The following is a 12,443-nucleotide window of genomic DNA, read 5'->3' on the forward strand; positions in this document are numbered from 1 at the left end:
TTGGTTGCCATTCGTTGTTTTCTTGTTCTTATCCTCAAAACTGAATTTTCGGCACTAAATTTATAAACGTTAATCTCATCCAGATGGAACCTCCCTGTCCCTTTGCTCTCTCTCGCCCTGAAATTGTCCAGAGAAACACCCGGCCGTGACTTGTTTCGCGCACAAATGTTTGTAAGGCAGATTATGCAGTGAGTGTTTGGCACGCGGCGGAGTATGAGCAGAGGGAGCTACATTCAAGCAGAGCTCGCTAAAAGGAGCGATCCAAGCCCTGCCCAGTGATAGCAGGTCCTTCCCTCTCTAGCTGTTCGAGCAAAGGCTTTCAGACTGTCGCCCTCACGACACCTCGAAGGACAGCAGCATCATGGCAGGCCGAGGGAAGCCCATCAAACAGATTGAGAAACTCGCATTTGCTGCTGCGGAGAAACGTCCTGAGGAGCTGCTGTTCACCTATAAGGGGGTTCTGTACCCCAGCATAATGTGCAGCCCCGAGACTTTCAAAGCCTTGGAAACTTTTCAAATGAGGGAAGGAGATTTGCTGGCGGTTTCCTACCCAAAATGTGGTGAGTAAATGTGCCTATAAAATTTGTTGCGCTGAAGCTTTTATTTACCTCGCTCAAAGGAAGTCAGATAACTCGGAGAAATGAAAGAGCAGCTCTGCTATAAGACTTTTACCATAGATCTCGGTTTTCGAGGTATATATTAATATCTCTTTCTGAAGTGAGGTACAGTGCCAGGCTGCATTTAGTTCCTTGACCCTGTCTGAATGCACTCGCAATATGTCCTCGGCCGCCTGAAGAGGCTACAAACATTATCTGAGATTGCTGCTATTGTCTGCTTCATTCTGTTTCTTGCACACGAGACGTTGAAATGTGAGTTCTGTGTCCACGCCACTGTGCATGCTGGAGTCGAGACTCGTTGCCAGCTCAGCTATCAGTAAGCGTGAAGCCGCACCTTATGTGGCAAACAGAAAAACAAACACAAATGCAAGTGGTGTGTGTTCACCTGACACGAACTCATTGCACAACTGAAAAGACACCCTTTTCATAGTTATTTATTTATTCATTTTATTTATAAAGTTTTATATAGCGCGAACATGACCGACGGGGGTATCAGAGCGCTTTACAGTACATAATTATCACATATTATACATACAATCGGGATTCGCATATAATAAAAATGAGGTAGACATTGCTGTTTGAATTAAATCGGTGGCAAGTAGGCATCAGAAAGTTAAAGGTATAGGATCTTAATTTGTTCATGAGAAACATTTTCGCTTCTTTTTTGAAGGCAGTATAAGAAGAGATTCTGCGTACGTCTGGGGGAAGGTTGTTCCAAATCATCGGTGCCATACCTGAGAAAGCTCTGCACCCAGTTCTCTTTTTATGGAAGGATTGAGGTTTTAGTAGCAGTGAGCTCGTGGTTCGCGAATGTCTACAGCCTCCCGACCGCTCTATCTTTTGTGCTAAATAGCTGGGGGTGTTGCAATGTAGGGCTTTGTGTGTCATGCAGGCGATCTTTAGTTGTATTCTCGACTTGTAAGGTAGCCAGTTCAAAGCCTTCAGGGTGATGAGGTTATTTCTTTTTATTCCGGAGACCAGCCTGGCCGCAGCGTTAAGCGATGCCCTGATCGGAGCTAGCTTGTTGAAGACCGCATAGAGTGGTGCTTCCATAGTCCAGTCTTGGTAGCACTAGAGCTTGGACCGCCATTTTTAAATCAGTCTGTGGGAGGAAGGGTTTAAGTTTCCTTAAGATACTCAGCTGAAAGTTGGCTCCCTTGGTGGCATTGTAGATTTGTTCCTGCATATTTAAATGTTTGTCAAGGGTAACTCCCAGGGAGTTTGCAGAGTCAATGATGTGTGGGGCGCAATCAAAGGAGGTAAGATGCTTCAGCCATAAATCTATCTTGGATGTGTGATTGGGAGGGGAGATGAGGAGGAATTCAGTTTTCTTGGTATTGAGCATGAGGTGGTTGCCATTGAGCCAATTTTGGGTATTATGAAGAATGGCGCTGAGGGAGATGAAGTCATCTGGTGAGGAGATTTTCATATATAGTTAAGTGTCATCCGCGTATAGGTGATATAGGATGTTTGCAGAACTAAGCGCATTAGCAAGTGGTTCCATGAGTAGATTAAAAGTATAGGTGATAGTGCTGATCCTTGTTGAACTCCTAGTGTGACCATGGAGGGTTGAGAGAATGATTGCTTCAGCTTGATTCTTTGGTTTCTGTTGCTTAGGAAGGAGGTAAACCATTGTAACCCTGGACCGGTTAGGCCAATCCTTCGTTCAAATAGGGACAGTAGATTGTTTTGTTTAACCGTTTTGAAAGCGGAAGATAGGTCAAGAAGTATCAATAGGCATGATTCATTATGATCTAACATTTTTAAAATGTCATCCATTATATGGGTGAGAGCTGATTCGGTACAGTGGCCTTGCCCGAAGCCAGATTGGTGTTTATATAGGAGGTTGAAGTTCTTGATGTGTTTGTGAAGCTGAATTTGTACACATTTGTCCAATAACTTAGCCAGAGTGGGAATGCTGGATATAGGGCGATAGTTGTTGAGGTCTGTGGAGAGGGAGTTGACTTTCTTTAGTATAGGTGTGACCTGCCCTATTTTCAGACAGTCCAGTATGGAACCTTGCCTCAGAGAGGCGTTGATAATTTTTGCCCAAATTGGTATTGTTGAAACCTGAGTCGGGTCGGGGACAATCGATATTTGCCCGGCGGTATTGCCTCTGTGACCCTCTAGTTATTTAATCAATGAAGAGGCAGGCGCTGGAGACTGGAAAGCAGGAAACAAGGTTTTTATTCTCTCCGGAGGAGAACACAGCAAAACGGACAGAAGGTATCGTTCTGAGGTGCTCTAACTTACGTTTTGGGGCATGGCCCCTTATATACAGTGTTTGTGGTTTTTATTACAGTTTACATACATATGATAAAGCTTTGATGTACGAAAAGACATTCCCGGAATCCCCCTTCGGGCCCGTTCCCACACATATCTACAGTAGAAATCCCCACCCTGGTCACAGCAGGTGATGACTATCGCGCAGCTGGATATTCCGCCAATTCATGGAATGCGGGGTTCGATCGGATCTCATGGGGTTGGGGGGGCTTTGATCAACTCGGGGGTCCTTTGAGGAGGGAAGCTTTCTATTGTACGGGGAGGGGTAAGGGATAGTATCGGCAGGGCTGGGTGTCGGCCTGGGAACGGGGAAGACAAACGGGCACACGGGGAAAAGGGGGTTTGCATCTAAGGGCCGGGGATCATGAAAGGGAAGAAGGGAGGTGTCGCGCTGGGAACAGGATGAGGGCCTGGGGCAGAGCAGCGCCGAAGAGGGGTTTATGATTCAAGGCAGGTGCAAGCAGGGGGGGTGGTCAGCGTGCAGGCTTAGTGAAGGCGAAGGGCTATGTCAGGGGCCAGCGGCATGCAAAAGGGTTCGTTCTGATCGGGGCGTCTTAAAATGGCGGGTGCGCACGACAAAAGTGTGGCATCAGGGGAAGAGGCAAGATGGCGCAGATAATGTTCACCAAAACGTACTAATTTTCAACAGTCCTCCCTTTAACATATTCAAGACATCTTGCTGGTTCATTTCCTACTTGGTTCTATTGCGGTGGGCATGAGAAAGAAAACGGTAGGGACCCTAGATGAAAGAGTTGTAAACAATACATTTTGAGATTTCTAGTTTTTAGGAGGTGGACCTATTGGATAAACTTTGATAAACTTGTTCAGCAGGAAAGTCATAGGAATGTAATACAAAAAAACGGTTCTGTAGCGAGAGCAGCAAGTACATTTCATAACGTGAACTGGCAGGTTATTACATATCTCAGATTTGGATTGGAGCAGGATCAATACAATGGCGGCTGGGAGAGAAATGAGGCATAGCAGAAACGGTGATTGAGGATGTCAAATGTTCGAAGTTAACGAGTTCTCATTATTCTTTGTGGTCTTTCGTTGGCGCTGTGGAGCACCGGTGATGGAGCTACGGGTCCAGCTCTATTCTAAGTTTTGCGTTGCAGGGCACGACCCTTTCCTCGCGTTTCTGGTCGGAAAGGTCCCTTTCGCCCTGTGTCCTTTGAGGTGATTGTCAGAAAGTTCAGATGGAAGAAGAGCGTACAAAACAGTCCATAGGGTAGGTCGGAGAAAAAGGGGGATGGAGCAAGGCCAAATTAGGAACAGACTAGGGGAACGAGAGACTTCAGATAGGCGGGCGTGTGACCGAATTCAGAGAGCGGGGACTTGTCGGCAAACACTGGACATCGAGCAGGGGCATCAGGTCGGCCCTTTCTTCTCATGTTGTCGAAAACAGTGCCTCGTCCTGCAGCTCTTTTCTGTCGTGGTCTCGCCTTGGCTAATGTCGCAGGTGTTCCTTAGTCTGCAGTCAGGCCTCGTGCTCCCACATCCGGTCCTTCTCTCCTCCAACAGCAGTACCCTTAAACAAGTTTGAGAAGACAGTCTTTAGAGAATTTGCAGATGAAGATAATCAAAAAGTCTATTTCTCTCCCAGCTCCAGGCAAAGAATGAAAATGCCCGTTATTTAGTGTTCACAACTGGCATATGAATGACCGGTGACGGGCCTGTTGGATCTACTATGACTTTCCTTCACAATTATTTATTACAGTCACGACAGTTCATCTGATGGTGACCCACCTTCGTGAGACGAACCTGGCAAAGATATGCCGTTCTCTAGAGTTTTACATTTACAAAGGGTACTGTGAGTTGTCAACATGGTACTACACAGGCATTTTGCTGAGAGACGAACATGGCTAAACATTTCTTTTCTATCGATGCATCCTGCTTTTCAACTACTACGGGGTTTATTTCGATGATTCACCTTGGACTAGTCAGTTAACCTTGTTAAAACATCATTCTGGATCCTACGTAACTTCCTACGGCCTGAGTACTTAATCAGAAAAGACAGGGGTTTTTTGTGGGAGACAACTAGGGACATAGAAACTTGTGGTAAGGGCGTAAATCGACCCATCTCTCACAACCGGAAATGAGGGGTAGTTTCATAACTCCCGTTTTGGGGCGGCTGATACAGGGGATGTAACAGGGGTGATCATTTTTCCTGTTTGGGTATTGCGACAAGTCGGGGTGGGGAGGGTCGCGTATTCTGAGGTCCTTTCTTATACCATAGGAGCCGTTGACATGTAGTTCCCTTATTACGGGCCAGATTAGGGAACCTCTGTCGTCTTACCTGTCCTTTCCCTTACGGCCCAACCTCGGTTCATTGACTTCTAGCGGAAAAGGAGAGGTAATGACGCGGTCTCAGGGTGATTGTATTAAAGACAAGTTTTTTTTGTTTTTTTTTTGTGCAAATACTGACGGTATTTGAAGCCAATTAGGTGGTGTGCTAGGGGTGGCAGTCTGCCAATTTCGGGGCTAATCACTCGGAAGAGTGGGAGTGCAAAAATAGAGGGAGAGAGAGAGAGAGAGAGAGAGAGAGAGAGAGAGAGAGAGAGAGAGAGAGAGAGAGAGAGAGAGAGAGAGAGAGAGAGAGAGAGAGCGCAACGGCAGGCTAAATAGTACACGTGCAACAGAGAGGGTGGCAGTGTATTCAAGAAAGGCTATTTAGTGCATTACACAGTAAAGGGCATTCATGGGTCTGCGTTAGAATCTTGTAATCATGCAGTTTGAGCATTAGACAGGGTAGAGGGGACGCGCCTTGAGAAAAAGGAAAGAAGAAAGGAGGTACCATTTTGTCGCACTTTCTCGCATTCTCGGTCCTTCGACCAGTTGGGTCAACGCCTCAGTCACACACACACATTCTCTCATAGTTTCGCATCATATGTGACATGGGTTCATTCGTCCGGTCTGGTTTAAGGGTGATCACTTTTTATCAGGTTGTGCTAATTTTTCGGGTTTGTTCGATACGTGAGTAGTTTGCAGGCGTGCTTAGGCACCACCTTGCGGTGCTAGTCTGCTTCGTGTATTAGACATGGCAAGGCTTCGGATCTTCGCCACACCTCGGCTGTAATCTCTGATGTAACCTGCAGAGGGAAGGAAAAAAGGGGGTGGGGGAGACAGCATTCGCGCATATTCAGATACAGGGATCCATAAGTCCTTTACTTACCTCTTACTCGTCTTTCCTCCTCGGGGCAGGGCCCCGGGGGTATGGTTTCTGGGGTCGGGAGGGGAGGGGGGGCAGTGTGCCCTTATAGGTCGTGTGTGGGGAAAACGTAAAAAGGAAACCAGAGGTGCCTAGTACGAGGTATCTAGTCAAAAGGATGTATCTCACTATCGGGATCCTTAAACCTCTTTCAACGCTGTGGCGTTCTAAGGTTCTTCGGTTCTTGGGTCAGCTCCGTTCCCTGATACCTTGGAACGTTGTACTTTATAACATTTACACCATTTCATTTTACCCTCCTTTTACATTCCCTCATTTACACCGTTCGTTTTACCCATCCTTGGAAGTCAAGGCCTTCCTCTACGCGAGAGTTCATGGGTCAGTCGCGTACTTTTGAAGGCGGGGTGTCGTGTTGTCGATCCGACCCGTCCTCCAGGGCTGGGCGACCATCTTCTTTTAACCTTAAAGAGAGAGCAGAGTAGGGTGCACAGAAAATAACTTTCCCACCGATCCCACATTTTTAAAATAAAGCATGCAATACCCGTCCATAGTTTCAAAAAAACTTTATTTTGCAAAATCATTTCAGCACGTGGATTATGAGGGTGCGGTCGTATTTGGCCGGTCGTGGCAATGGCTAAAGTGCGTACAGTGGGGGGTGTCGTTTGCAGCAATAAAAACATCGGAAAGTTTTATTCATTCATTTGTAAGAAACTAAAACGTCTATTAATTGGCTGGGGGTTCGGGGGGGGGCATTTATTTTCATAATTTAGAAGCATAATCATAATAGTTGCAATCAGATTTCCTATATGTATGTGTGCGTCGTAGATGAGGTTATACATCAGCTATAAAAAATATAATACATTGTACATTTGTAATCAGCATTTGTAACGCGATCCTTTCATACTGTTCGTCGAGTGAGCTCTCCTTGTCTTTTCTAGCCAAGTGTACAAAGGATCATATAAAGTCTCAGAACATCAAGTTTATATTAGTGCGAAGGAACACCACAAGGTGTTCGTAAGTTCCGATGGATACCAGCGCCATCTTGGGCGGGGCCGGCTCAGTCCGGAGGCAGCATCAGGGGGAAATGTTCCCATTACTGGCAGTTGGACCAGAGTCCTTTTCGGCAGTTCTAGAATTCATGCTAACAGAGGGAGTGGCAATGTCACGTTTATTTCGTTGGCGATCAAGGCAGCCGTCCCTTACCGGAAACCTGCAGAGGCCGAAGGTTCCGCCGGGGACCTTTGTAGGATCTTCAAGGCTGCGGAGATGCTGTCGGAGATGGGGGCTCGTGCCCCAGCGGGCAAATGTTTGAGTTATATTGCTGGTCAAAGTTACTCTAGTGGCCGGGGCCCGCCTTCCAGCGGACCCAGACGCCATTTTGAGGCCCTACAGGGGCCACTCTCGTCGAGTTTGCAAGAGTGGGAGAGATCCTTCGGAGTGAAAGGAAGAGGTCCCTGTTGTGTGAAAGCGGGACGTTCAGCTGGGGTGCAGCTGTGATGCCCCCACCTGGGGGGGCGAGGGAGACTCGTTCGCGCCGTCTCCTTCTCCCGGTGCACTCCATGCTGTTCTTTTTCATCGCCCCGCATGAAGGTCTCTCCACATCCGGTGTTCCCCAAGTCTTGTGCTCAGTGCTGTGGGAGTATGGCCACCTGTGGCGCGCATTCGGCGCGGCACGAGTATCAGTGCAGTCATTGCAGGTTCGGTGTTCCGAAAATATGGCCACCATTGCACGTTCGGTGCTGCGCAAGTACTGGGGTGCCACCATGGTGTGTTCGGTGCTGTGGAAGTATTGGCACCATCGCCTGACTGGGGGTGTTCGGCGTCGGGCCGGGGGCTGGGAGACCTCCTCTCGGTGGAGGTGGGAGAGGCTCGTCCGCGTCGCCTCTCCCTCCCAGCCCAACTTGGACAAATTGTTGTGGAGGTACGTGCAGGACATCCCGCCGTCCAGAGCTGCTGCGGCTGTTACGGAAGGGAAAAGAAAGAGGTGCCTCGTTCTTCTCTGGACATGTGGCGGGACTACTTAAGTCTATCCAGGCCCGTTGCGGCTGGCTGAGGAGACATGTGGCGGGACTACCTACAACTGCCCAGGCTGCTGGCTCCTGCCTCTCCTCCGGCTCCCCCATACGTTAAGATTTCCTGACCAAGAGTTGGCAGCGGGGCCCGCCTTATATGGGTTGTCGCTGGTTGGGCGTAGCCGTAACCCTGCCCTACCTTGGAAGGTTCCAGAATGGGGGGGGGGGGGGCGAATGTTCTGTTTGACTTTCATTTTCTACAGTTTTACCGTTATTATTCCTTGTTTGTTGTGCTAAATTAAAAGTTCAAGTTCATCAATGGTCTACGGATTTTGTTTTGCCATTTCTTTCTTTCCAGGTTGCTTTTATGCTAAGTTTCTGCTAACAGAGGTCGAGTAACACGGAAACACGTGTAGAGGGATGACGCAGATTCGTACATTACATACACACAAACTCAGACGGGGGACAGTACAAGTACGACATACAAAGACCCAAGACGAATATAAAACAGTTATTGGTCATGATTATCTCTTTCCGTCTGTGAATTTTAAAGCGAGGCTGGGTTCCCGTCTTGACGTTGCCCGACCTAGGAGAACTTGAGCATGCCGCTGAAATTGTCCTGGCGAAATCTGTGCCATCGGGCATAATCAAACGTGGTGGTTCTATCTGGTCTGCCTATGTAAGTCGGGTTCTTCTTTGTCTCGCGCTTTTTCTCGTACTGCCGGTCTGTCGTTCCTGTCGGCCCTTTGCCTTTACTCACGCTCAGTAGAGTCGGGCATTGGGCTTTCCTGTGTCCGACATATCTACAAAAAGCGCATTGGTCTGGCCCTAAGTCTGGTCGTCTTTTGCATAGTGTCGGGGGATAAGTTGTGGGTAGCGGTGTCCTGGGGTTGTCCTGTCGGTATATTTCTCTACTTGGTTTGTCCTCGTCTTTTCTCTGTCGTTGCATAGCCTCTCTGCGCCACATACCGAGACTGTCGAGCATAATAGGCGTTGTCTTATTATTTCGAAGGGCTATTTCTAACGTTTCTATTTTATCAAGGTCAAAGGATCCTGCCAGTGGCCACTGTTTGTCTTGACTTTCTTTGGTATACCTGTGCCACAATTTATTATAGGCTATGGTAACTAATCCATAGTTTATGAACATGTCCTTATTAGGGGTGCCTTCTAGTGGAGCTATATGGTCCACCTCTAATACACGGTCCGGGCTGAACCAATTATCAATCAATGGGGAGAAGACAGACATGACGGCTCGTAACGAGGGACTAATAAGTCAGCAGTGCCTATCTTATCACTAGGTGCAAAGACTAGACAGAATATTCCTATTCTACGTTGTTTGCAGGCAGTGAATACCTCATGAACAAAAATAAAAAAAAAGAGTAACCAAGAACGCGGAACAATCAAGCAATTAATAAATAAATAAATAGGATAGAAAAAGGACAATGGGGAGAGTAAGTAGGGCGCAAAAGTCTGCGTCCTCTACCTTTTCACTAACCGCAAAGAGGAAGCTGTTGTTTCTGGTTTGCAGACAGAGAATCTCCAGAAGACAATCTGTGAACAGTAGTTCGGGGTTAAAGAACCCAGTTAATCAGTGAGGGAGTGGGGAGTCTCCCAAAAACCGTTGAGAAATAATAGAGTCAGTGGGGGAGAAAGATAGGCGCGACGGTTACGTTACCTATCCTTCACCGTTTGCAAAAGAGAAGGAGCCTACTGTTTCTCCGTGTGCAGACAGTGAATCTCCAATTAGGTCAAACAAAGAGTAATACTAGTATTTTATAAATAATCAAGCAATCAAACAATCAAGCAATCATTTCGCACCTTGTCGTGATTACACGACCTTACCCGGACCATGTGGACAGTTTCTTGTCTTCCGAATCCAGCGCCCGATCGTCCTCTTTTTCTCGTAATTCTCACGGCACTCCTAATGGTCCCCAGTCAGGAACGTAGATCACTCGAGAGAGGTCTGTTCGGAACTAGTGAAGTTCGGATGATCGGCTGCCAGACGAGGGTCTATTGGGCAAGAGCTCTCCCGATCGTTGCAGTTGTTCACTCTGTCGTCGGGACCTCTCCCACTGGATCCACGAGTCGCTGATGGGCCCCACGCTTGGGACGCCAATTGTTGAAACCTGAGTCGGGTCGGGGACAATCGATATTTGCCCGGCGGTATTGCCTCTGTGACCCTCTAGTTATTTAATCAATGAAGAGGCAGGCGCTGGAGACTGGAAAGCAGGAAACAAGGTTTTTATTCTCTCCGGAGGAGAACACAGCAAAACGGACAGAAGGTATCGTTCTGAGGTGCTCTAACTTACGTTTTGGGGCATGGCCCCTTATATACAGTGTTTGTGGTTTTTATTACAGTTTACATACATATGATAAAGCTTTGATGTACGAAAAGACATTCCCGGAATCCCCCTTCGGGCCCGTTCCCACACATATCTACAGTAGAAATCCCCACCCTGGTCACAGCAGGTGATGACTATCGCGCAGCTGGATATTCCGCCAATTCATGGAATGCGGGGTTCGATCGGATCTCATGGGGTGGGGGGGCTTTGATCAACTCGGGGGTCCTTTGAGGAGGGAAGCTTTCTATTGTACGGGGAGGGGTAAGGGATAGTATCGGCAGGGCTGGGTGTCGGCCTGGGAACGGGGAAGACAAACGGGCACACGGGGAAAAGGGGGTTTGCATCTAAGGGCCGGGGATCATGAAAGGGAAGAAGGGAGGTGTCGCGCTGGGAACAGGATGAGGGCCTGGGGCAGAGCAGCGCCGAAGAGGGGTTTATGATTCAAGGCAGGTGCAAGCAGGGGGGGTGGTCAGCGTGCAGGCTTAGTGAAGGCGAAGGGCTATGTCAGGGGCCAGCGGCATGCAAAAGGGTTCGTTCTGATCGGGGCGTCTTAAAATGGCGGGTGCGCACGACAAAAGTGTGGCATCAGGGGAAGAGGCAAGATGGCGCAGATAATGTTCACCAAAACTTACTAATTTTCAACAGTATTGCTGGAGACGATCAACGCCTCATAACCTGTAACCAGCCTACTACAACCTAAGTGGCTTCCCCGGTAGTCTTCAAACACATGCACTTAAATCACTCCATGCTTATGTTGGTTTTCGCTTAAACAATCACAGGTTCAACAAGTATGTGAACCTCCTTCACTACAAATGTGCTGTATCATAGTACTTAAAACAATAATGGTATATAAGCTATACAAATTCAAAATTAAGAGCATCAGGAAGAAAGGATCTTATCTGGCTCCATAAGAAACCACATATGTCTTTAAATTCTACTTTTTTATAACATTTTGTCTTACAGCACACGAGACAACAAGTATTGTCTTAACATTTTTTGGGGGTTTGTAAGTATTTACCACAGACACCCCTCACCTGCGTGCCTAAGTACGCATGGTACTTATCAGATTCTAGTCCTGACGAATGCCACACTGGCCCTGATATGATTCATTGATTGATTGAAAGGCATATGAAGATGGCAGAAACATGTAAACCGCAACTCGGACAAGTGGGAGCAACTAATCATCCCACAACTATCCACCACTGTTTTTAACATTGACCAAGAATCCCACAAATAAAATCACGACTTGTGAGTGGAAATCTCCAGCCAATTTTTAAAATCAGCACTTCACTCGGACATGCACACAGTCACAAGATCACCCCCGAAACAAAACCCAGCTCTGCTTTAATCAGGCGTCGCAGCACACCCTGGAAGCATTCGGCAACCAGGGTGGGAACCCAATGATGAAGCATGTCACTTACCAGGTAGGTGAGTGAGGGTTCTTTTAAAACACCCTGTGAGTTTCTAGTCCTTCACACTTTTGACAACATGAAAAAAGTAGTTTTTTAGGAACATAAGCAAAATAGGTAGGAGACTCGTTCTGTTGTTGTTCAATGAATTGGATAGGTGGGACGGAGCACAGGTTTACACTTCTCCCTCCCCTATTATGTTTCACCAGTTGCACTGCCATCAGAAGAATCCCACATAGTGTCAGTAAACATCTCATTTTTGTATGCCTTTATATCTCTGAGCACCACGCGGACCATTGTTTAGGGCAAGAGTCTCAAACATGAAGAATCACAATTGCATCGCCTCCTGCTTTTAAGGTCTGGCTGAGGATAGGTACGGCTCTTCTTATTAGAGCACAAGTGGGTCTGTGCCAGAGGGACAATTGCAGATTTTTAAGTTCCCACTGCTAAGATCTGAAGACTTTTGTTAAACAAATCTTGAATGACATATGGCTCCATCTCTGAATTGAGGAAATTATTAATGAAATATAGACTTTTATTTTGAAATGCTAACTCAAAAAGAAAGAGTATTGTGAAAGTGCATGCAAAGAGGTTACCAGGTTATCACTATACTT

General features: G+C 47.2%; 1 protein-coding gene across 1 annotated transcript in view; it reads left to right on the plus strand.

Moving 5' to 3' along the window:
* The first annotated feature begins 302 nt into the window (after window positions 1–302).
* LOC144818748 (sulfotransferase 6B1-like) overlaps window positions 303–12,443 on the plus strand; it is a 344,617-nt gene continuing 332,476 nt past the window's right edge. Inside the window, exon 1 of the mRNA XM_078676456.1 lies at window positions 303–560. Within this exon, the coding sequence (XP_078532582.1) occupies window positions 362–560 (199 nt within the window). The 5' untranslated portion in view covers window positions 303–361. The remainder of the gene's footprint in view (window positions 561–12,443) is intronic.

The sequence above is a fragment of the Lissotriton helveticus genome, chromosome 2_1 (assembly GCF_964261635.1).
Source record: "Lissotriton helveticus chromosome 2_1, aLisHel1.1, whole genome shotgun sequence".
Classification (NCBI taxonomy): Eukaryota; Metazoa; Chordata; class Amphibia; order Caudata; family Salamandridae; genus Lissotriton; species Lissotriton helveticus.